The sequence below is a fragment of the Pongo pygmaeus genome, chromosome 6 (genome assembly GCF_028885625.2).
Source record: "Pongo pygmaeus isolate AG05252 chromosome 6, NHGRI_mPonPyg2-v2.0_pri, whole genome shotgun sequence".
In the NCBI taxonomy this organism is placed as follows: domain Eukaryota; kingdom Metazoa; phylum Chordata; class Mammalia; order Primates; family Hominidae; genus Pongo; species Pongo pygmaeus.
Genome location: NC_072379.2, coordinates 75,812,171 through 75,837,642, shown reverse-complemented (window position 1 = coordinate 75,837,642; position 25,472 = coordinate 75,812,171). Strand labels below are relative to the sequence as shown.

The 25,472-nt window shown below is 32.6% G+C and overlaps 1 protein-coding gene across 12 annotated transcripts in view; it reads left to right on the top strand.

Annotated features, from left to right (window-relative positions):
• PHF14 (PHD finger protein 14) overlaps nucleotides 1–25,472 on the top strand; it is a 198,449-nt gene that overhangs the window by 66,783 nt on the left and 106,194 nt on the right. For all 12 annotated transcript variants that reach the window (XR_010126939.1, XR_010126938.1, XM_054494329.2 and 9 more), the window contains exons 12-16: nucleotides 497–600; nucleotides 2,506–2,637; nucleotides 10,622–10,790; nucleotides 20,837–20,887; nucleotides 21,011–21,132. Coding sequence is in view for 10 of the 12 variants with exons in the window: in XM_054494329.2 (XP_054350304.1) it covers nucleotides 497–600; nucleotides 2,506–2,637; nucleotides 10,622–10,790; nucleotides 20,837–20,887; nucleotides 21,011–21,132 (578 nt within the window). In the remaining 2 variants the exon portion in view is untranslated. The remainder of the gene's footprint in view (nucleotides 1–496; nucleotides 601–2,505; nucleotides 2,638–10,621; nucleotides 10,791–20,836; nucleotides 20,888–21,010; nucleotides 21,133–25,472) is intronic.

Genomic DNA, 25,472 nt, shown 5'->3' with positions numbered 1-25,472 from the left:
ACTTTGATAGATGGTTGCTGTCTGAGAAGGCAGCATACTACAGATTAGTAGAAACCCAAAGAGAATCTCACTTGCTTTGTTGGAGAGTTTGGTCCAATAAGATAATTTTTCTAATTAACCTATGGAGCACCAATATAGCTGGGGTGCTGAAGAAAATAAACGGCCTCAATATTCTTTTTGTGAAGTGTACTGTGTTTTGTTTTTTTTAAACCTCCTACATATGTGTCTTTGTCTTTAAAAGCTGAAGTAGAAGTTTAATTTTTATGTTTTAGTGTACTACTGAAAATTGATGAAAGTCTGTAATTATAGATTTCTGATGGAAATAACTATTAGAAAAAAGCTCATTTTAATCCTTTTTGCCAATGTAGAATCTGGTAAAGCAGATTTCCCCCTAACAATCCTACTATATTTACTTGGCTTGAGTGGCAATTAGAGGAAAATGTTGCTTTTATTTCTTTCTTAAAACGATATATACTACATTTGTTCAAATCAATAGAAGTTGAATATACCGGCAATTTTGCGAGCGCCCAAGGAGAGAAAACCAAGTAAAAAAGAAGGAGGCACACAAAAGACATCTACTCTTCCTGCAGTACTTTATAGGCAAGTAATGAAATTAATAATGATAGAATAATATTCTGTATTTTTTTAAACTGATACTTATGAGAAAGAAGATCCTGCAAATATTTGAGAATGAATTATGTCCATACCAGAATTTAATGTAAATGCATTTGAAGTTCATTTTATCAAAAGATGCATTCCAGTTTGAATGATAGAGGAGATTTTTGTTGCTGTTTTAACCTAAACTCTATGGAAATGAGCAGTACTGTTTGGGGAATTGGAAAATTACTTTAGATAACATTATAGTTATTGTCTTAAATAATTAAAACAATATAACAGATGGGCATTTATATTTTATTTTACTTGAATGAATTGTAGAGTTTGTTTTTTAGATAGTGATGGGTATCATATATGTATATATATAGAATGAATCTATTGCCTTTGTAGACAGTGGATAATGAAGATAAGTTTTAGTTTTGAGTTTCTACACTTTTTTTCTCTTGATGCTCAGTTGCAATTACTTGGTTCACATAAGTATTTTTGTTTTTTACTTTTTTTGCTCAGTATTTTCAGTGTTCACCATTATAGTAATTTTATTGTAGTCAAGACTTCTTTCCATAAATAAATAGGTTACGATCTCACTTTTTCCCAAATAATTTATATTAAGTGAGAGAAGTTTAGAAGATGCTGGTGTTTTTTTGTGTGTGTGTGCGTATGTATGTGTGTGTATATTTATCTATGTGTATGCATACATATGTGTTATGCATGTGTAAATACATAAATATTCTTCTCAAAATTTCTTTCTCAGAAGTAGTAGCAATAAGAACAATATCAATCTCCATAACTACCTTCTATTTTTTTGTTGGAGGCTCCCTCTACAAGTAATACCAAATAACTTCTTGAAGTGTGGAAAAAGCCTACATTGTCTTAGTGTACAATGTGAACATTAGCACATTCTCAGGCCAGCTTTTTCAAACATGGTTGGTTCATTTGGAACCATCAGGCAATATCACTACGCTTCTGACTTTTAAGACTACAATTCATTTTTGTTTCAGAATATATTTTAAGTGATATTTCTTTTTTACTGAGACGAGGTACTGGTTATTTATTTATTTATTTTGGCTTTTTAAGTGTGTGTGTGTGTGTGTGTGTGTGTGTGTGACTTTTTTCTAGGCGTATTAAAAAAAAAAACCTAACCATCATTGCTTTCTGTACTTTCCAAATATAAATATACTTCAGATTTTCAGGTGATGGTGCTTGTGTACGCAGGTGTAGTTAAATTGCCTTTTTGCGTAAGAGAAGTTAGATTTCTGAGAAACCAAAAAATCCTAAAATAATAGTAACAATCACAAAATTCCACAATCTTTGCAATAAATATCAATGGATGTGTGCATTTTTAATTTTTTTACTTTTGGATTTAATTAGTATATTTTTAAAACTCAAAATCCAGTATTGAAAAGAGACTCATGTATACTTGTAGTATATCTACATGTTGAAGTCTCTTTGAAAGGTTTACAACTAATGGTAGGAAATTACATTGTTTGTGAAGTAATTTTTTTACAGTTTTAGAAAATTGGAAAATTACTTTGTTCTATAATTTATGTGTCTAGAGAAAAAGTGAACTAATGTGAAATGGATTTTAAGTAATTAAAATGAATATGATGTTGAGGATAAATACCTTATATATGTAATTCTTTAGAAGGTTTGACTCTAGTAATATTTAAATTTATACCAGATCCAAGCTATTTTTAACATTCTCAAAAGTATTTAGAACTAACAGTTACTGACATTGTAAAAAGATGTGCTAATGAAAGAAATTGTCTATCTCAACAGAAGAAATAGTTAAATCAAGATGAAATTTTATAATTTAAAAAATATGCTATAAGTAAATTGCATTTCACTATGATAATTATTATTGAAATCTTTACTTGCTGCCTTTATTAAAAGTTGTGGGATTTGTAAGAAGAACCATGATCAGCATCTTCTTTTATTGTGTGATACTTGTAAACTACATTACCATCTTGGATGTCTGGATCCTCCTCTTACAAGGATGCCAAGAAAGACCAAAAACAGTTACTGGTGAGTAAAATAGAGGAGATTTAGATGTTTCAATTGATTTACTCTTAGTTTCAGCAGTATAAGATGAAATACTATATTTGTTCATAATAAAGTATTTGGCACATTTTAAAATTGACTGTCATCAATATTTATTATAGCATTATGTGACTAAATCTATAACAGCTTTTTTGAGAAATGAGTTTTTCATTAATTGTGGCTATTATCTTAGCAATAGATTCTTCTTTAAGGCTTGAATTCTGTCCATTGCTTATAATTCTCTTGTTTTATTGTTAAGAATTTCTCAAATGCTTTATTGTTATTTTGAAATTGAATTTATCTAAAATTTGCCATCATATTATGCTTTTACTTGCAATTTAATATTTTATTTTTGGATTAGTGTCAAAGGCTTTGCTTCTGGTATTTGGTATTTGTGCTTAGTCATTTAAATTCAACCATTCTTTGAAATCTAGAAACATTTGATAAACATTTCTGAATTTTTTTTTTTATTAACTTAGGCATATCGAATCACTACATTTGATAAAGGTTATAGTATCTATAATGAGTTTTATCCTTTTCTTAATTTTACTCCAAGAAAGGGACAGATGTTCAGATTTTAATAGAATGATTTCTCATAGGAAGGAGAATATAGGAAAAGGAAAACTTCGGAATGAACATGAATATTCTTTTTATGCAAGTTACCTTTCCAGTTTTAGAAAAGAGTGAACCCCAAATTTTTAAATGGTAATCTCTACAAGAGGTTGTGTGTGTTCCTCAAATACATTAGGCATATTTTTTGACCTCATTGTTTTATCACTTAAGGCTACCTCTGTTCATTTGATTAGGAAGCTGAATTTTTTTCACTATTTTCACGATTGCTTTTTTATAGTGTTCTTTGTATCAGTTTGTTTTGAGATATTCATAATGGCCTGTTCTTTTGAAATACAGTGGAATGTATTTATTATGGTTTTTATGTGCTTCAGAAACTGCTATAGCATATTCAAATCCCAACAATGTTAATAAGCATCCTGGGTGAGTTTTTAAATTGAAAGCTAGTTTGATAGTCTCCAGAGCTAGGATGTTTTGCCATGAACTTATATAGAGATACGCAGTTCTCTCCTTAAATAAAGTTACGGACCCTCCTGATACTGCTCAGCCTGCAGAGCTCTGGTTTCCAGCGTGTGAGAGTTTCTGCAGCTAAAAAAAAAATACACAAAAAAAGGGAAATCATTGTTCTTTGTAGCAAGAAGGAGGCAGCTGGAGGCCATTATACTCAGTGAATTAACCCAGGAAAAGAAAACCAAATACTGCATGTTCTCACTTATAGGTGGAAGCTAAACACTGGATATTCATGGACATAAAGATGGGGCCTACTAGAATGGGGAGGGAGGGAGGGGAGCAAGGCTTGAAAAACTGTTGGGTACTATACTTACTACCTGGGTGATAGGGATCATTCATATTCCAAACCTCAGTATCGTGCAGTATACCCATGTAACAAACCTGTGCATGTCCCCCTAATCTAAAATAAAAGTTGAAATTTAAAAAAAGAAAAGAAATAATGTACATAGCCTGAGGTGTTTTAGTGAGAGCACTTCTAAAAGGGCCTCAACAATTTAGAGCCTTTTCATTGGTGTTAGTGGTTTTTAAGTAAAAGTAGAAGTTAATGTTGTAGCATAGTGAAGTCTTTAATTTCTCCTTGTTTCTAGTGACCAAATGTCCTTTGATCACTAGGGTCCTGTTACTGGACTCATTTGATGACTGTGCCTTAGTCTTCAGCTTAAACTTCCACAGGTCCCTCTGGTATAATATTTCTGAATGGCCGGTTTATTTTTGCTGTCTTTATGTTTTTCAAGCCTGTGGTAACACCCTTACTACTAAATACCCTGTAAGCAAACTGTACCTAGAATTAATTACTATACAATCTGTTGCCTTCTCAGATATCATATTCTACTCTAATGACTATTTTAAGCCCTTGCTATCTAGCCTTTTCTTCCAGTACCAGCACTGTTTTCAAGGAGACACTAGTTCTAGATTTGGGTGCTTTCTTCAGTCCATCCCAGAGTTCAGTGGACTGTGCTGGGCAGGTTAAGACATGTGACATCAAAGAAAAGATGGATACAGATACAGAAGTAATTATTGGTGGAGGGTAGGGAAGTTGAGTGAATTCACCTTGGACAGGCTCAGATATTTCAGTGATATAGGAGTCTATTGAGAGGGAAGAGACCTGGGATGATGATGGGCTCTTGAGAAGACAGCAGATGGTTGGTAACAACTTACTGTGGAAAAATCAAACTGACTTGCTGAGGCTGTGTAGCAAGAATGTTTAGTGCATAAGTAAATGTGATTATTTGATTTTTCTTGAATTATGCTCTGCTGCCCAGGAGAAGGAGAGGGGAAAACCTAGGGGCTTCTTAAGTTGGGGTAGGGATGGGAAAAGGTAGTAAAGAATATTATTAATAAGTGGGTGAAGAATTCCACAGAGAATAGAGAGGCTAGTGATGGTGTGATCTAGGTTCTATTTTGTTTGTACCTCTTTCTAGTATTTAAAATGCATTTTGTCTCATTTTTAGTTTATGTTATTTTGGTTTTTGTTGTTGTTTTTAAAAATGTACAATCTCCACACTGCCTTAAATTCTAAGACACATTGGTAGGATACAAATGGTAAGGGCTTGATTTATTAGAGTAGTTCAAATAGTTAATCATCTCTTGATTTTAGAAGACTAATGTTATATTTCTGCCTCCACTCATCTGATTGGAACTTGTGTTGCCTTTTCCAATTGTTTGAAGAATATTCTGAAACACATTATTTAACAGAGAATTGAGTAATATTATATCCTTTTATTCCTTTTATTCCTTGGATATGTCTTTGTTTATTTTATGATGAAAAGAAAACACAAACCCTTCTAGGAATAGTTTACAGAGGGTTTTCTCCTTTGTTTTTCTTGATAATTTGTTCATTTACATTTTTTTTATTGCCTCTCTTCCCATTAACTGCTAGTAGGAATTCCAGCATTAGAATGGGACATTTACTGTATATGAAATAACAGGTATATATCTGCTATTAAAGTTTTATACAGGTATTATAACTACAAAAAGAATAAAATTTACAAGTTGAGTTAAATGTTGTTTTCTGCCCTTCAAAGAGATACCCATAATGCAGAAGTAGGAGGGACTGAGGTATTACTTGTCTGGGAAGAATGATATTTGAGCCACCTCTTAAAGTTTTATGTAGGCACCTGTCAAGACTTTACTCTAAATACAGGAGAAAACATGGCTAACAGCTTAGACATAAGAAAAAAAAAACTCTGGTATGGGATCCTGAGTTCTTGATGACTGAAAAAGATAAATTGTGGAGGAGAAAAAAGTAAATCATGAATTATTTGGAATATGGAATGTTACTGGATTTATTTATTGCATTATTGCATTTAAAGATTCATAAAATCCTTTTTTTTTTTAACTTACACGAATAAAATTCTCTAAATTAGTACACTTTCTTTTTTTTTTTTCTTTTTTTGAGATGGAGTCTCGCTGCTCGTGCAGTGGCACGATTGCGACTCACTGCAACTTCCGCCTCCTGGGTTCGAGCAATTCTCCTGTCTCAGCCTCCCGAGTAGCTGGGACTACAGGCGCGTGCCACCATGCCCAGCTAATTTTTTGTATTTTTAGTAGAGACGGGGTTTCACCGTGTTAGCCGGAATGGTCTCGATCTCCTGACCTCATGATCCACCTGCCTTGGCCTCCCAAAGTGCTGGATTACAGGTGTGAGCTACTGTGCCCGGCTTAAATTAGTACACTTTCTTGTCTAAGCACTATTAAATATTAAATATTTTTCTTTAGTAACTAAGATTCTGAAATCCCATTGGGTCATCATTCTGATTATAGGTTGTAGTTGTATGGTGCTAGAAACATATAGAAGGTATAGAAAATTGAGAAAAGGCCAGACGCAGTGGCTCATGTCTGTAATCGCAGCAGTTTGGGAGGCTGAGGCGAGTGGATCACTTGAGGTTAGAAGTTCAAGACCAACATGATGAAACCCTGTCTCTACTAAAAATACAAAAATTAGCTAGGAATGGTGGTGGGGACACGTAATCCCTGCTACTCAGGAGGCTGAGGTAGAGAATTGCTTAAAGCTGGGAGGCTGAGGCTACAATGAGCTGAGATTGTGCCAGAGCTCTCCAGTCTGGGTGACAGAGTGAGACTCTTGTCTCACAAAAAGACAGAAAAAGAGGAGGGAGGGCAGGAGGGAGGGAAAGAAGGGAGGGAGGGAGGGCGGGAAAAAGAGAGGAAGGAAGGGAGAAAAGAAGGGAGGGAGGAAGGAAGGAAAGGAAGGAAGGGAGAGGGAGGGGGAGGGAGAGGGAGGGAGGGGAAGGGAGGAAGGGAAAAGAGAAAAACCTCTTGATATTTCAACATGAAAGTTATTCTGTTGCATAAATTTCTGACATGGATTTTTATTATACTTTAAATTTTTAATTGGCTTGGATCGATTAAAAGGTTAAGATTATCTTCAGTATTGTCCATGGGAATTATAAATTTTAGGACTCTATTCTCTAATACAGTATGCTAAGTAAAAATATACAGAATTAAGGTGAGTTTAGCTAAATTAATAGATAATAGCAGTTCAGTGGATTATTGAAAGAAGCCAGGTATGTATTTGACTTCAGGAAAGATAATCATGATTTTCCTTAAAATATTATTTGATTTCAGCTGGGTGTGGTGGCTCACGCCTGAAATCTCAGCACTTTGGGAGGGCGGGGCGGGTGGATCACGAGGTCAGGAGTTCAAGAGCAGCCTGGCTAACATGGTGAAACCCCATCTCTACTAAAAATACAAAAATTAGCCGGGCATGGTGGCAGGCGCCTGTAATCCCAGCTACTTGGAAGGCTGAGGCAGAGAATTGCTTGAACCTGGGAGATGGAGGTTACAGTGAACCTTAGATCATGCCACTGCACTCCAGCCTTGGCAACAGAGCAAGACTCTGTCTCAAAGAAAAAATAATTATTTGATTTCATTGAATTACACAGGCCATGGCTTTATTCTAGGTTATTATTTCTTAGCATCTTGTGTACCAATTAATGTAGCAGAAACACTTTTACATATCTTAAAGGATATTTATAAGATGAAGACTATAGTGTTTAATAGATTGTTGAAGAATGGCTAAGAAGTATTATGTCCATAATACTCTTGTAGTCTACTCAGTGTGGACTCTATCCACTGCAACAATCATGTGGCGGTTGTCTTGAAATAGGAATGGATATATTCTGCATTGGCAGTTACATTTGTTTTGATTTTTTGGGTTGTTCAGTGTTTTGTGGTGTTCAGGATGTAACATTTCTATTTTCTGGGAATTAGAGAGCCAAATTTCTTTGTCACCTAACTGTATTATATATAGTGGGGATGGAAATGAACATAAGAATAAAGAATGTCCTGACAAGGGTAATTGCTACTGAAAGAGAAGCAAAGGGGAAATATTTCAGTTTTTAAAAAAAACAAAACAATGATTTATCTGAAAAGGTACCTGCTTCTATACCTAGGGGATTTAGATAACATTATGTTTGCCTGTTATTTAAATAGACAAACAACATATTTTAAAAGTAAATTAGAGCCTGGCGCAGTGGCTCACACCTGTAATCCCAGCACTTTGGAAGACTGAGGCGGGCGGATCACCTGAGGTCAGGAGTTTGAGACCAGCTTGGCCAACATATAGTGAAACCCTGTCTCTACTAAAAAATCCAAAATTAACTGCGCGTGGTGGCACACACCTGTAGTCCCAGCTACTTAGGAAGCTGAGGCAGGAGAATCGCTTGAACGGGGAAGGTGGAGGTTGCAGCGAGCTGAGATCGTGCCACTGGACTCCAGCCTGGGCGACTTAGCAAGACTGTCTCTCAAAAAAAAAAAAAAAAAAAAAAAGTAAATTAGAACTGTTTGACTACATTTCACTCAACTGATAGAAATGATCAGTTAGCGTTAAGATTATAATTTAATGCTGAAAAGTGAAGCAATGTGCATTTTTGTAATATAATTTGATAATTAGTCATCTGTTTTGAAGGCTGTTGCATTTATTATTAGTTAACTAACAATATCTAACATTTCTGAGGTTTTCACAGTTCTGCTAATAAAGTCAGAATATACTTACTATTTCAATTCTGAGACTCTGTAAGGTGTGTATTTTCTTTTGCCAGTCCTTGATGTTTTCATATGGGACAAATGCAGGAGCAATTTAGTATATTCGTTTAGTTGTATCTTTGTTAATGATGGTAATCTGACAATCTAGGGGATAACCTGCTAGCTATATTTACATGAAGTGTAGCCATAGATACATAAAAGTTTTCTGAGTAATACATGATTATGTACATTTTTGTTTTGCTTTCACTGATCAGTATTTCCAGTGCTAAAAGTTTTGCTAACCTATTCTTAAATAATTGGAAATTTTAAGATATTTAAATTAATACGTTAAGGATTAATTTGTATTTTAGGAATAATATCTTTGCATTAACAAAACAAATGGTACTTGGTATTTAACTCTTGTTGGAGTTCAAAATTTAAAGCTGTCACTTTGACAATTAAATATCAGTTTAATAAGTTCACAGTATTAGTGAAAGATGTGAATTTTGATTGAACATGAAATCAAATCATAAATCTTTGAAAATACTTGCTATGAGAATTATAAGCTACATTCAAAGATACTGATATAAACATATATAAACTAAATATCAAATACAATTTTACAGATTATAATCATTTTTGTTAAGAGAATACTATCAAACTTTTGGAGAATTTGCTTTTGATCATTCTTTTACATTTGAAGAAAATATGAATAAAAATTTACTTTTAACAACTGGTTTTACTTTTTGAAATGATCCTTTATGATTGACAATATAAAGATTTCCAGCAGTAGTTGTTTAGATTTCTGCTGTCTAAATGTTAGCCACTAGCCACATATGGCTATTTAAATTTAAATCATTTAATATTAAAATTAGAAATTTCCTCAATGGTATTTGCCACATTTCAAGTGCTCAGTAACCATCTATGGCTAGTGGCCACTGTTCTGGACAGCACAGATATGTAGATAATCCTATTATAAAAAGTTCTGTTGGATACCACTTGTCTAAAGTTTTAGTTTCAATTAATTTTTAATATTACCCATATTAAAATTCTTTATAAATGCTACTTTAACAAATTCCTTTGATAAATAAATGTATATTTCTTTTGTAAGTAGTAGGGGCCACCAACTAATATGACCTTTTTTTCCCCCAACACTTCTTGGAGTCTGTTTCTATAGTTTCTTTAAGTAGTATATTCAGCACAAGTTGTCATTGACTACAATTAAAAGATATGATAACTGTGACAAGGAGTAGTGTTAGGGTCCATGAAGGACTTTGATTTTCAGGTATCACAGTATATGTCGTTTAAAGAAAAGTCATGCTTTCCAAAGGTAAATTATTATTATTATTATTTAAGACAGGTTCTTGCTCACGTTATCCAGGCTGGAGTGCAGTGTTGCGATCATGGCTCACTGCGGCCTTGACCTCCTGGGCTCAAGTGACTCTTTCACTTCAGCTTCCTGAGTAACTGGGATTATAGGCATGTGCCACCAAGCCTGGTTAATTTTCTATTTTTTTTGTGAAGACAGTGTCTCACTATGTTGTGAGCAATCATCCTGCCTCAGTGTCCTGAAGTGCTGGGATTATGGGTGTGAGCCACTGCAGCTGGCAAAACCACCTTTTTAATCAGTGTTGAATCTCATGTTGGTTCACTTAAACAAGTAGCATTGTTAAATGTGTTCTTATACTTACAGGATACATGAAATTGCCTTAAATATTATATTCATAGTAGTCACTCTTAGAGGAGTATTTCTGAATGTTTTTTCATTATGTACCCTGTAATCACATGACCTGTGTATATTTTTATATATTCTTCTTATATACCTGGATTTTGTATTTATAAAAACTATAGCTAAAGCCAGAAGATAATAATAAATGCATGACTTAAATTTTTCCCCTTTATGTAGGCAGTGCTCAGAATGTGACCAGGCAGGGAGCAGTGACATGGAAGCAGACATGGCCATGGAAACCCTACCAGATGGAACCAAACGATCAAGGAGGCAGATTAAGGAACCAGTGAAATTTGTTCCACAGGATGTGCCACCAGAACCGAAGAAGATTCCGATAAGAAACACGGTAGTTTATTTTTTATTTATCATAAGCATCATACAATTCTGAGGCCAAAATTTAAGAGGGTGAGAAAGACACAGGACAAACATATACTCAGAAGTCAAAGAAAAAGACATCTATTGGTTATTCTTAACAATTTTTTTTCTATATTATGAAATATACCACATGCTTACCTGAGTGTTTGTAGTTTATGTTTTGTTGGAGGCATAATATAATGAACACACCAGAGCATCCATCACCCACCTTAAAAGATAGACCATTCCCAAAGCTTTAGAAGTTTCCTGTAAACCCCTCAACAATCTCATCTTTATCTGTCTAGCCCAGAGGCCACCTCTTTACTTAGCTTTACTTTTCTCATTCACTTCTTTTTCTTTATAGAAGAGATTTACATTCTAAATCTATGTACTTATAAATAATACATGGTTTATTTTTGTAGGTTTTGAATTTCATATGAATGGAATCAAATGTTTTTCTCTGGTAATTTGATATTTTAACCAAAATTATGTTGATTAGATTCAGACATGCTGATCCATGTAGTTGTAGTTCATTTATTGTCACTAATGTATAGTTTTCTATGGAAAGAATAGATTATTACCTAGTTTTTCTTTTGCTTTGTTGATGGGCAGTTAGGTTGTTTTCATGTTTTTCTATTCTATACAGCTTTATTTAAAATATTCCTATAAATATCTCCTGCAGCATGGTAACAAGGAGTTTGTTTATGTATTAAGGTGTAGATTTGCTCAGTTACAGACTATCTGCATCTTCAGTTTTGCTAGATAACTGCAATTGTTTTCCAAACCAGTTCACACTCATACCAGCAATGGATAATGTTTCTGTTGCTTCACAAACTTTTGTCCGTGTTTTAATGCTTTCCAGTGTGATACAGGGAAAATAGTATCTTGACATTTTATGTTGCATTTCTCTCAGTACTAATGATTTTGTTCATCTATTTGCATATTTTTGGTAAATTGTATTTCCTTTTCTGGGAAATGTGTATGCAAGCCTTTCACCAGTTTTTCTGTTGGGGTGTTTACCTTTTTCTCATTGCAAATTCTTTGAGGCCAGGTTTTAAAGAGTTTCTTCTGGGGAAATCATTTATGTTCATTTTTACCAGGTACCTTGGAGGGGCCTCTACCAACTTGAGAATATTTTAAATAAAAGTTTGGTGTGTATGTTTTCTATTACATCAGGAGTGTAAATTTCAAACCTTTAAGTGCTGGCTTACAGTTATGAATTCTTAGGGCATACTTTCCTTGCTTTAGCCGAGGCAGGCACTTTTCAAAAATCTTCCTTTCCACAAGGGAGATATAAAGATATTTTTAGGGTTAGTTGTCATCATTTGTTTTGTTACCTGTTTCATTTTAAAGAGTCTTTAATTTTTTCCTTAAAGTAACAGTTTTCTCAAAAAAAATTTTTTTAATCTGTATTAACCTCCTATGTTATAATCACTTAAAATATCTTATTTAGGAGAATTCAGCTTGATTTTTTAAATCAATTTTGTGTTATGGGGTCATGTAAAATTGATGAGGCAAATCTGAGAATTGTTATCTCTTAGATAATTAAAACAGCTTATTTTGGGTGCTCTAGGTAGATCAAATTGAAATAGTTTTTATTTGTAGTTTCAGCTGTTTATAACTCTTTTTTTCGGCTTCAAAAATATATTTTGTTTATAAGGGAACTAGAGAGACTTTTCCTTTGTTAAATAAGCCTGCTAGTTTCTATTTCTAAAATATTTTCTATAATTGTTTGAAAATGGTAACTACAGTTATTCTTTAGATCTTAGAGAAGAGTTACTACTTCATATGTCTGTCTACAAAGATTATCCTCTTATGAAACATTATTTTTCCAGTTTCTTTATTGTTTCAAGAAAGCCTTTTGACTAGTATTATCATCCTTAACTTTGGAGTTATCATATAGAGGGAAATTATGTATATTACAGTGATATTTTTGTGCCCATAGTTCAGTATTACTTGAGATAAAAGAGAACTCTTTAATATTAAAGGATCCTTCTATTTTTTTCTCACCTTTACCGGTCTGCTTTTTTTATCCTAGAATTATAAGGAAGCTTTAAAATTTGCTAATATAATCCCATTCCTTTCGTCTTGTTCTTTGTCTCTAGTTTTCTTGTTTAAAAGTTTTAGACTTATTACAGATTTTGGTCAGTGAAACACCAGGAAAAGAGTCCGTGACCAGTAATTTCAGGAAATGCATTGTGATTATTTTCTTACTTGTAGAAATTCCAATGCATGTTGAAGCTCCAAAAAAAAAAAATCCTAATATTTAGAAACAGGATTACTTTTATCTATTCTTTTTCTTAACTTGTTTTTATCAAAAAAACATTTTTAAGCACTTTTTTTTTTTGGTAGCATAGAGTACTGTGTGGTGCTAAGTTTGGAAATGATGCTCCAGAGACCATGGATTACTTGCATTAGGACCATCTTGGGTATTTGTTGAAATGTAGACTTTGGACCCACCCTAGAGCTAGTATAGACTTTGGACCCGTTCTGGAATTAATCAATTAGAATTTATGGGGTTTGACTAAGCAGGTTTCTTAGGTGCTACGCTTATACCAAATAAAAGTTGAAAATAACTACTAATGGTGATTACCTTTCCTCTTTCCCTCTCATCTTTTCTGCCTGCCTTCCAACAATCCATTTAGAAAACCAGACAATTGGTGCGAGGTATCATACTAAACTGTTCAAGGAATGTAGGAATGAGAGATACAGAAGAGAGTGATGAGTCATTTTGATCTTGATCTTACCATTTCTGCTGAGTTCCTGTTGTTACCTTAAGTTTTTACTTATTTCTATTTCAGAGTTGTTTTTATCTTTTTTAATCAATAGGTGGTATGGTGAAAAATGAGGTGTTCTAGTTGTGTTGCTTAGAACAGTGTTAATTATGAGAGACCAGGCATACAACAGCTTACTAACTTGTATAAATACATTTTGCAATATATAACTAATTTTTCTCTCCCATTGTTACATTTTTAAACTATTGCTCCCAATATCCTCCTACTTACACTTTTATTTCAGCTCATGTATTACAATTGGGAACATTCTGTCTTGAAATACATTATTATAGTATTTTTATTTTTGTCAGTTTTTCATTTTTCCTGCCATAAATTGATCAAAGTATAATTTGTTTTCATGTTAGTCTTATTATTCTATCATGATTTTGAAGAAAATTTTACCTTCATGACATACATAGGGCAATCATGACATACCCCAAGCTCATGGACCTGAACTCCTGGCAGACAGCAACTGCCCTGTTTACCACAGAAGAATGGGTCCCATTCTTATGTTTCATCGGTGAAACTATAGAATTACTGTAAAGGCAGCCTAAGATAGTTCTGTTTAAGTACTTTGTTATTTAGACGTTTTCTCTGTATTATTTTCTATGTGGAAACTTTTTACTTACTTTTAGGCAAGGAAATCAGTTTTGAAGAAAATATAAATTAGCTTACCCATATCCCTTTTGAAGTTACTTTAAAATTGATGTTTATACTTGTGGACATATTTTCTAATACTCTAATGTAACTTGAAAGCTTTCAGATTTTCTTTTTGCTTTCTTTGCACTCTATGTCATGTAGTGACTTTTCATCTTTTATGGAAGTGCCAAAGGACTTGTTGGGACCTCTCTTTCCATTGTTTTTACACACACGCATGCATCATCTACTCTCTTTGAAGTTCTGAGATCTTTCTTCCTGACTTACAAATTCTGGTTGTGTTTTATGTATTTTCTTTTTTGCAAAATAAATGCAATAAATAGGCAAAATACTTTTTCGCAGCTTTGACTGAAAACCATATTGTTTTTCAGGATGCATTATTTCTTTTAGATCATTATTTTAGAAGGGGATCTAAACACATTTAATCGTTTTTCCATCGCACTTAACAATGTGAGCCACTAGCCAGTTCTAAGTGGCAGTCTTTATTTGAGAGATAATCAAATATCCTAGAGCCTACTTTTATTACATTTATGTTTTAACTAATTTTACGCATATACAAAGTACCTGTTTAATAATGTTTAAGCTTAAGTCTTGAGAATCTGAAAATATGAAGTATGTTTCATATAAATATTTTTTAGATACTAGTTTAGGAAAAATGTTGAAGTATTTGGATTCAGTTCTATTGAAGTGACTAAAGGTTACTGTACATTATGTTCATATTTATTTTACTTATACTAACTGTTTGAATTACTACAGTTCTGGGAAAGAAGGGTTATTTGTGGGGGCTTTACATACCAGAGTTTCCTATTATCAGACTCAAGGTGACCTCTGAGGTACGAGTCAGATTATAAAACCTCTATCTGTCATAGATTCTTAGAAGAAACCCTGGCAAACAGTTTTTGTAGTGAACTAGAACTCACTTTGGCTACTTGGAAGAGATCTACTCTGTGGGTATCCTTAGCTCAAGTAATCTTATTCAGAACCTTGAGACTCCTGTTTTGCTTTTTGTCTCTTGGAAATCCATCACTCTTATTTATTCCCAGGAGTATGAAATAAAGATAAGAATAGGTGGAGCTTTCAAGACTTTCCTTATTTTGTACATACCATTATCTCTGAGAAGGTTTTTATAGCGGCACTTACTTGTCATGTAGAATACATATTTTATTATATATAGTTAGACCCATAGTTATTTCAGTTTATAGTAGTTAAGACAAATTGGTCATGATTTTCTTTTTATTCTCCCATATATTTTCATAACCCTGTTAACATAAGCTAAATTAGATAAAAAGAAACTCTACAGTCAATTGACCAAAGGGAAAGCACTCACTTTTGGTGACTGCCATTCCATCGGTTGTTTATTGGTAGCCAACAGAAACAGTTGACACCTTGTTCATAATTTGTTTTTTGTATATAGCAATTTTCTTTGAATATTTCATGAACTTTAACTTGTTTTCAATGTAGTTTCATAATTGAAAGACATATTTTTAGGAATTATGTATATGTATAATTTTATATTTTTTAGAAATTATATTTTTATTATATATTGCTACATATAATATATGCTATACATATAATTTTATATTCTTAGGAATTAAATATATATATTATATTTATATATATTAGAATAAATTTTATATTGAAGCATTTTTGAATAGCTGCCAGAAAGCTACTGGCATTTATTCCCCAGCATAAATCTAATGCTATTTAGCTTAACAGAGGTTTTCAAAGTTTGACTTAATTGTCCTAATTAACATTGATTTTGGAATTTTGCCCATGAATAAGCATGTTCTATTTTTACATATAAGTTACAGAGGGAAGCATTTCTTATGATTCATCTAACCATATGTGACTTACTTTAATTATTAATTTTTATAAATATTGATTTGTCAACAAAAACACAAGTGTTAAATTTAGTGACCTGGTCACAAGTGAGTACGTGAAGCCTAGTTTAGTGATATCAAAGATGTTAAGGTACTGACTCTCTTTTAGTTTTAAATTTAGTTCATTTGCCAAATGAATCATGCATTTGACTTCATTGCAAATTAAAATAACCTCAGCTCTAAAGAATTAATTAAAATACATTACATGTTTTTTAGTCCAAATGATAGAAAAGTTAGAGAAATGTTTAATTATTTGTTTTAGATGAATAAACTATATATTTACTTATTTTTATTTTTATTTTTTTGAGACGGAGTCTCGCTCTGTCGCCCAGGCTGGAGTGCAGTGGTGTAATCTTGGCTCACTGCAACCTCCGCCTCCCAGGATCGAGCGATTCTCATGCCTCAGCCTCCTGGGTAGCTGGGATTACAGGTGTGCACCACCACATCCGGCTGAGTTTTGTATTTTAGTAGAGATGAGATTTTGCCGTGTTGGCCAGGCTGGTTTCAAACTCCTTACCTCAGGTGATCCACCCACCTCAGCCTCCCAAAGTACTGAGATCACAGGCCTGAGCCACTGTGCCCGGCCTGAATAAACTATTTAAAAGTTGCCTGCTAGATAAGATAATTTTACACCTTTTCAATTTAAATACGTTGTCTCTAATACCATGCCAATCTCTTCTATGGATTTTTTAATCACCTCTTTTCAAGTAAGTTTATCACGGACAGATTACGAGCAAGGTGATTTAAGCAGCTCAGGTTGTAATTGTTCCCTAGCTAAATCAAGTTCTTAAAAAAAAAAACAACAGAAAAAATTGGAATGTGTCAAGATTGGAATGAGTTTTAAACTTTCATTTACTTTTAATAGCTTAACTAATTACTGTCAAAATTAATCAGTTTGGAATTGCACCCTTGCTTGATTAATCATGTGGAATTTCCAGGTAACGTATTTGTGTTACATTCTAAAGCACATACTTGAAAAGTAACATTCTTCCTTCTTCCACATATTATTTTCATCCTACAGTTTTATTGTTGCTAAAGTAGTTTCAACCTCAAAATGTATCAGAAAAGGACCACCCAGTTATATATACTTCTATTCATCTGAGATGGGACAAGCTCTTTGGTAACTGAAATTTGTCAGATAGGCCCAACTTATTTTCATTTTTCTTGCTTTTTTGTACGATTTCTCCCTCTTTTAAATTCTACTTATGTTTTAGGATTCATTCAAGGACACTACTTTCAAGATAACTCGTCTGTTGTGATCTTAAGCAGTTATGAATTTTCATAGTTATAGTTGCTGCCACTTCATTAAAACTAGAAAAAAAAAAACCCATAGCTTTCAACATTTTCTTGGTTGGAGGACTTGGTATTTTGTATAGTTATATTTGGATCAAATTCTCTTTAATTTTTTTCTTTGGAAATATTAGTAATGTGATAAATGCTAAATAAGAGTGCTGTAATTACTTTGGTAATGAATCAAGTTAGTATGTAGTATGGAGCTACCAAATTAGGTAGACTCTAGTACCAGTTTGAATTTACTCTTTATTGGGTATAATTCTCTAACTTCATTTGAAATGTAAGAAATCTTCATTGGGCATCACAGTGTTACAGTTTAGTTTAAGTATTTAAGTGTAATAATAGATTTGCATTCTTAATGATTTTGCTTATTTCTATTTGGGATTAATTTATTAATCTTGAATTAGCCATGCAAGAAAAGTCACTGAAGTGACAGTTGAGATAACTGAGTTTCAGGTTTACCTCAGAAACTTACCAGCTGTGTGACATCAGCAAGTCATTTCTCTGGATTGCTTTTTCAGAGCTCTAAGATAATATTATTTTATATTTTTATAACAAGTTTGTTTTTGTAGATGGAAATTGTTTATGTGTCTTGTGTTATTTTAAATTATTACATGAATATATCAGTGATTACCATTTGGTAATAAATGTACTTAAAGAGACTATTTTAGATAATTACAAATACACCTAATATATGAGAAGAAATTTATAAATATAGAGAGAAATGGAGCTATACCATTGTGTGATTGAATCACTAATTGGCATTATACCATATGATGCTAATTGCAATCTGGTATGAAGAGAGTTTCAATTCATGGAGTCATACCAGATATTTGGAGATTTAAGTTATTATCAAAATGGTAAATAAACATCCTTAAAAGAATTGAAAACGTGAACTTGCAGCATTAAAATACATACTTGAAAAATTAATGCAAAACTAGATGATACATTTGCTAGTTCATTACATAAAAGATGAGTTGGATGAAGAAAAATGTGAAAATGTATGGAAGTCTTTTGTACATTCTGTTTAGAAGTTTGTAGAACTCAAATGAGTAATTTTAATATTTTCCACTTGATATTGGTTACTAATTTGGAGCATCTTATTGAAATGCCCTGTGGGCCAGGTGCAGTGGTTCACGCCTGTAATCTGAGTACTTTGGGAGGCCAAGGCAGGTGGATCGCTTTAGGTCAGGAGTTTGAGACCAGCCTGGCCAACATGGCAACCCCTTCTCTAGTAAAAATGAAAAGATTAGCCAGGCGTGGTGGTGCACACCTGTAAACCCAGCTACTTGCAAGGCTGAGGTATAAGAATCGCTTGAACCTGGGAGGCGGAAGCTACAGTGAGCTGAGATTGCTGCTGCTGCACTCCAGTCTGAGCGACAGAGGGAGAGTCTGTCTAAAAAAACAAAAAAGCCCTGTAAATATACATTATGCAAATTAGATAATAGAGTACCAAATTAGGGAAAAATAATTTAAACTTTTTGTCAAATTTTTATTTTATTTTATTTTATTTTATGTTTTTGAGACAAAGTCTCATCCTGTTGCTCAGGCTTGGAATGCAGTGACTCGATCATGGCTCACTGCAGCCTAGATCTCCTGGGCTCAAGTTATCTTCCCACCACAGCCTCCTGAGTAGCTGGGACTACCAGCACTCACAACTATGCCTAGCTGATTTTTTCATTTTTATTGTTAGTAGAGATAAGGTCTCTCTGTGTTGCCCAGGCTGGTCTTGAACTTTTAAGCTCAAGCAGCCTTCCCACCTTAGCCTCTCAAAGTGTTGAGATTATGGCCATGAGCCATGGTGCCTGGCCTGTCAGTCAGATCTTCTAGTTTGTATTATATTATATCACCATTCATTAGTTTTGATTTAACCACTTATAAATTTATTTTATTAAAACAAGTTAATTGAGTTTTTATGTCATAAGCATTGTGTTAAGTTTAATTGGGTGTAGAAAGATGAATATGATATGGTCCTTACCAATTTGGGAATGAATTTTGTAAGGGGACAGAAAATAAAGCATTAAAGGGCAAGAGGGGCACAGAAGGAAAGGAGGTGAATATAGAAATTACTAGCCATAAGTTTTCAGTTAGAACTTGAATAAGTGTTGTTAAGGACCTTTCTACACTGGTGTCCTTAAACTTATGTGTATTTGACCTACTTAGGATTCTTGTTAAAAGATAGCTTCTAATTCAGTGTGTCTGAGTAAGCCTGAGATTCTGCATTTCTAATAGACACTCAGGTGATGCCAGTGCTTATGGGTCATGATTGATATCTTGAGAAGCAAGTCTCAGTATTGTTCTTTGGAAGTCAGAATTGTAGATGGAGGGTCTGCATTTAAAGGCCTTTCCTGGATATAGTCTTCATTTTTCTGCCTAATTACTTCCATAATATAATTAAAACATACCGATTGGCAATATAAATGTAAGCAGATTCATAGTTTATAAATTTACTTTTTTTGAATGATTAATTTAGTTGACTCTTGGTTATCTAGGAAAAGATTAAATGGTAAGCAGTTAGCCATGGTATTAACTAACAGTGTACTTGGTATCATGAAAAATTGAAATTACAGTAATGTAAGAAAATATTAATATATTTATACTATAATGTAATTCTGTTTAGAATTATTTGGTACCTACTCTAGCTTGGGAATGTTCCTTGATCTCAGCTGTCTTAAAGTAATTTTTGGAAGCAGTGTCTGCATTCTCTTCCAGTCTCTAAGGAACAGTGGTCTGCATATGGGGCTGTGCTGTGATTGGTGGAGATTTCTAACATATTGGCTGCAAATACTAATGTAGTTACAGTTCTTTTAAACATTTGTATGCGTTCTTTCAAATGGTAAATGTGTTCTGAAATATAGGATGTGAATTTTAGCTACATTAGTTTAAAATGTCATTTTATGTGGCATTTTAATTAGTTTTATGTTAACTAGGATTTTGGATATGTGAGACCTTTTCCTTCTACTTTTTTTGGCTGCTTAAGAATTATTTCTTTACATAAACATGTATGCGCATGCATATATGTAGGCAAACAATGTGTGTAGTATGATCCCAGGTTTAGCATTTCAGCTATGTAAGTCATATGATAAGTTATGAAAATTTAAATGCTCTGAGTAAATCATAATTATGGACAATTACGAAGTGTGGAGAAAATCCTTTAAAATAATTTTGGAGAATTCATTTTTTTTGATCAGATACATGTTTATTTAAAAGTGAAGTACTATAAAGTATATTTAATTTGTTACTTTTTATTTCCTATGGCATAAATGGTAACAAAATGCAGTAGTCCAATATAGTATTAATTAGAAATAACTAATTTTGCAAGTGCCTAATCTAAGCAATAACATTTAACAGAGGAAATTTATTTTTATTATTAATTAAACATTAGATATACTGTGGATTTTTGTTTTTTGGTTTTTTTTTTTGTTTTTTTCCAGAGAACCAGAGGACGAAAACGAAGCTTCGTTCCTGAGGAAGAAAAACATGAGGTTGGAATAAGTTAAGCACTTTTACACAGTCTTAACTTTGAGAAATTTTCTTGCTTAAAATTTTTTCCCTCATATCCTTATTTTGTTTTGTTGTGTTTTATTTTATTATCCCTTGTATGGCAGGAAAGAGTTCCTAGAGAGAGAAGACAAAGACAGTCTGTGTTGCAAAAGAAGCCCAAGGCTGAAGATTTAAGAACTGAATGTGCAACTTGCAAGGGAACTGGAGACAATGAAAATCTTGTCAGGTAAGTTGGATGCTAAAACCTTGTCTTTAGGGGATGAAAGTTCTATATTTATTTTCTCATCACAGAAAAAATGAAAAAACAATTGCAGGATAAGACCGTTCTTAAAATATTATATAGTGGAAACAGTACTTTAGAAACAGATTTCGTCCACTTCTTAACCTCTCACACATGGTTATACTCTGGATTTAAATGTAAATAAGAGTGATAATCTGCATTTTTAACACAGGGAATTATTTTTCTCTTGACAAGAGAAATTGACAATGCTCTCTATATAGAGGCCATGAAAGTAATTTGGTCTAAACACTGTGTACTAAGATTATTATGTTTTATGTCATAAAACAATAAAGTTACTAAGCTCTGTTAGCATGTTCTAAATGTTTGAAATTTAGAAGCAATGGTGAGAAGACAGACTTTTTATTGACAAGAAGTTAATTAGCACTTTCTTATTGCTTGTCAAAACAAATGTGTTAAATGCTTCTCCCTTACGAAATAAAGAAAGGTGAAAAGATGGCGTAGGTTGATTTTATTTTTTGTTTTGTCTTTGTTTCTTTGTTTCGTTTTGGTACTTTTTTTTTTAAATCAGACATAATGCTAATCAGAAATCTTAGCCGATGCTGCGCATTGGCTTTTCCCAATGGTCCAGAGGCTGCTAATTTTAGCGGAAATGAAGAAATTGATCAAAGCCTGGGTGAGATGGGGGAGTGAGTGGGTGAACAAAAAGAGCTAATTTAAAAGAGGCATTAGACTTTCAAAGGACAGTGTCACAAAAGTTCTTACAGTTCTTACAGGGACTTTGTAAGGGAATCCATTCTTATTTCTTTAAAAAATTGTCTTCTGGTAAAGCCCTGTTAAATTAACTGAGGACACAGAAATTAAACATTTCAAAAAGAATAAACATATTGATAAAACAAATATATTCGTGTTGTTGTATGTTTTTAAATATTTACTTCCAAATGATTTAATCTATTTTGGTCATTAAAAATATAATTTGTCTTAATTTCTCAAAGAAAGGCATGAAGTCTTAAATTTTATGAGTTTTTTATGCTATCAATGAGAAAGATAAAGTAAAAATTACAGTAGAAAAAGACAAAGTCCTTCAACAAAGTTAAGAAAGTTTATAATAATTGGCTAATTTTTTTGAGGTAGTTCATGTAGAGTGTGTTGGGAGCTATCTTGAAGGTTAAGTTTATTAAAATTTAGGGTAAAGTAGTAAGTAGTTCCAAGTTCAGGAGATACACCTGAATAATTCTGACCACAGTATAAATTTTGCAGTATGTCGAAAATGAAATCCCAAGCATAAGTGTAACATAATGGAGTAAATGAAACAACAAAAATTAAAAAACCAATCTTATATAATGAACAAAAATTTAATTCAGGAAAATTCCCTTGGGGTTGAGGATGGAGTTGAGGACTATGATTAATTTGAAGCAGTAGTTAAAAACTTATAGAGCTGGTGATGCTTTTATTAATTATTTGAACCTGTATGAGTATCTACTGTGTCTAATTTTTTTTTTAATATGAGATCGATTGAGGCATTTTTGCTGTAGGACTTACAGGTTTTTATTAGGTTTTTTGTTTTGCTTTTGTCATATATTGGAAATTAGGAACCTGAGAAGTACAATTTTTATTTTAAAAATCAGTTTATGATAGATTTCCAACCCGTCATATTTTAGCTGTTTAATAAAAAAAGTGCCATCTTCTAATTTTGATAAGATTTTTGAATAGTATTACTTTATGTTATTTCTTTAGTTTCTGTTACAAAATTTTTATTTCTAATTGCATTATTACAATATGCCAATGTCTGGAATTTTGTGAAAGTCTTCTGGAAGGTAAAGATATTTTTATTACTCTAAAATAATGGATATGCAAAGTCCCCTTCCTTCATTTTGCCTTATAAAGAAGATAATATCGTAAATTGTCTGCAAAGTTTTAAAGAGGTAATGTAGAGGAAATTAAATGTTTTATTGATACTGTATTTTAATATTTCTTAGGACAAGATAAGCTGGATATAAAGCAATGCCATAAAATATTTTTGGTTATAATGTGATCTTTAAAAAAAATACATTGTTTATGCACTATTCTTCTTGGGGTAAAGAATTTTTATATAACATTTCATATGTTTAATAAAAGTAATCTCATAAGCTAATATCTGCCATTTTCCCTGGCATCTCATATTTTGGAATTGGCACTGTTATTGTTTGAAAATCACCCCCCAAAAGTCTACACTTTTTTATTACATTGCATCTTAAATACTATCTTTACATGCTTTTTAACTTTCAAATAAGATATTTTAAATAAGGATTTATTTTCTCTACAGATATATTTCAGCGCTTACTCAGACATATATGTATGTCTGTTGGGTTCTCTTTTAAAATTAAACTTCATGGGTCACAATTAGTCTTTTATTTAATATACTGTGTTTACTTTCTCAAGTTCTTTTAAACTAATGTTTATATCTCACTAGAATCTGCTCTTCAGCAGTTTTGATTTTTTAAACCACACTTCTCTATGTAATTCAGGCTATATAGAAAATTCCTTCTTAATTGTCCTTGCTTTTTTAGTTATTTGTATGTGTTTACTTGTGAATTTACATGTATAATTTTTTATATCATTGAACAATTGCATGCAATTTGTCAGTACATTGTAATTAGTAGGTTTCAACTGTTATTTTCTGCTTTGCCTATTTTTCTTGGGACTTGGGCAAGTAATTTAGCATTTCTGTGTCTTGGTTTTCCCCCCGTTGTACATGATCACAATCATACTTGCTTCATTAGGTACCTTATGAATAATTGCTGAGTGATAGTAAGGTTCTTTCCATATAAAATGTTAGAACAGTAGTATTATTTAGTAACACAAAGAATACATGTATGTGTGCATTGAAATAAAGGTCACAATTGGTAAATATGTTTCCAGTTATAATAAATACTTATTTGTTATGTCAGAAAATGCACATGTCCTGTTGTATATAATTTTGTCTAGAATCTAGGAGACAAAAAGAAATTTGTCATTACATGTTTTCTAAAATGATTAGATGGAAGGTTTACAGCATCTCGGGAATTTTATTTTTTTAAGTGCAAGTTTTTTGCCATCTACTTTTAAAATTTAATTAGAAATTATCTGAGAAGTTCTCAACTAAATATATATTTCTTTATGCTATTTAATGCAATCTAAATGCTAAAGGTCAAGTTGAAACTATTTCATGGAGTTGAGAAGTCTTAAAGGCTTTGTCTGTGATAGGTCATTCTTTGTTGGAAGTTGTTATGGAACTACTTAGTGATACCTTATTTATTTTTGTTTCCACAGTTCATGGCACATTTAATGATCAGCAAATGCTTGGTCAATGAACTCTACATAAGTAATGACTGAGTATTCTTTTGCTGAATTAATAAAAACTGTCACTATTATAATTTAATTCTAGAGCAAATTGAGTCACAAAATATAATGTTTGATGAAGATATTTAAAGAGCTTGATAAAGGACAATTGATTTTTTGTCACTAAAATGTAGTGGATAGTTTTTCGTCCGCTGCATTTTAAGTAAGGAAATAGATTTGAGAATAATTGATTAAACTATGAAAAGTAGAGTGAAGTGATTCCTCTCCTTGAACGTATATGAAAAGGAAGTGGGCCTGTCTTTCAGTCTTTATCGAACTATCAAATTAGGAATAACACCAAACTTCTAAACCTCAAATTTTGTCTTAACTATATAAACTCAATGTGGCACGTTTTATTACTTAATCAGAGATAGGAGAGAGAGAAGAAAGGTTTCCTAAAGCTAAGAACCCTGGAATCCATGAGCCCTCTTAAATAGCATCTTTAATTTTATTTTGTATTGTGGCCCTTTTTCAGATGCATTGAGGGTAGGAAATGATCTATTAAGCTATTTCACTTTTATAGCTAATTCTACACTATTAAATGCTTGCCAGATTCTCCCCTTTATTTGAGTATATGGCAAATTATATAGGTATTGAACCATTTTGATTACAAGGGTAGGGTGTCAATTTGGTCTCTAAACATTGTTGTTAGCACTTTTATTTATTTTACATTTAAAAATCCGGCTTGTCAGTGCATCTTCCCCAACTAAATTTGTTTGTATCATAACTAATTAGGAACACCAGCAAGAATTCAGATGTATTACATTTTAATTTCAAATATTAGTCTCTCATTATTCTGATTATAATTTTTTTGTTGTTTGTTTTTGTTGTCACTCAGGCTAGAGTGCAGTGGCACTTTCTTGATGCTGTACAGCCTCTGCCTCCCGGGCTCAAGCAATCCTCTCACCTCAGCCTCCCGAGTAGCTGAGACTTGATTTTTTATTTTTAATTAACTTTTCTGTTCTAAC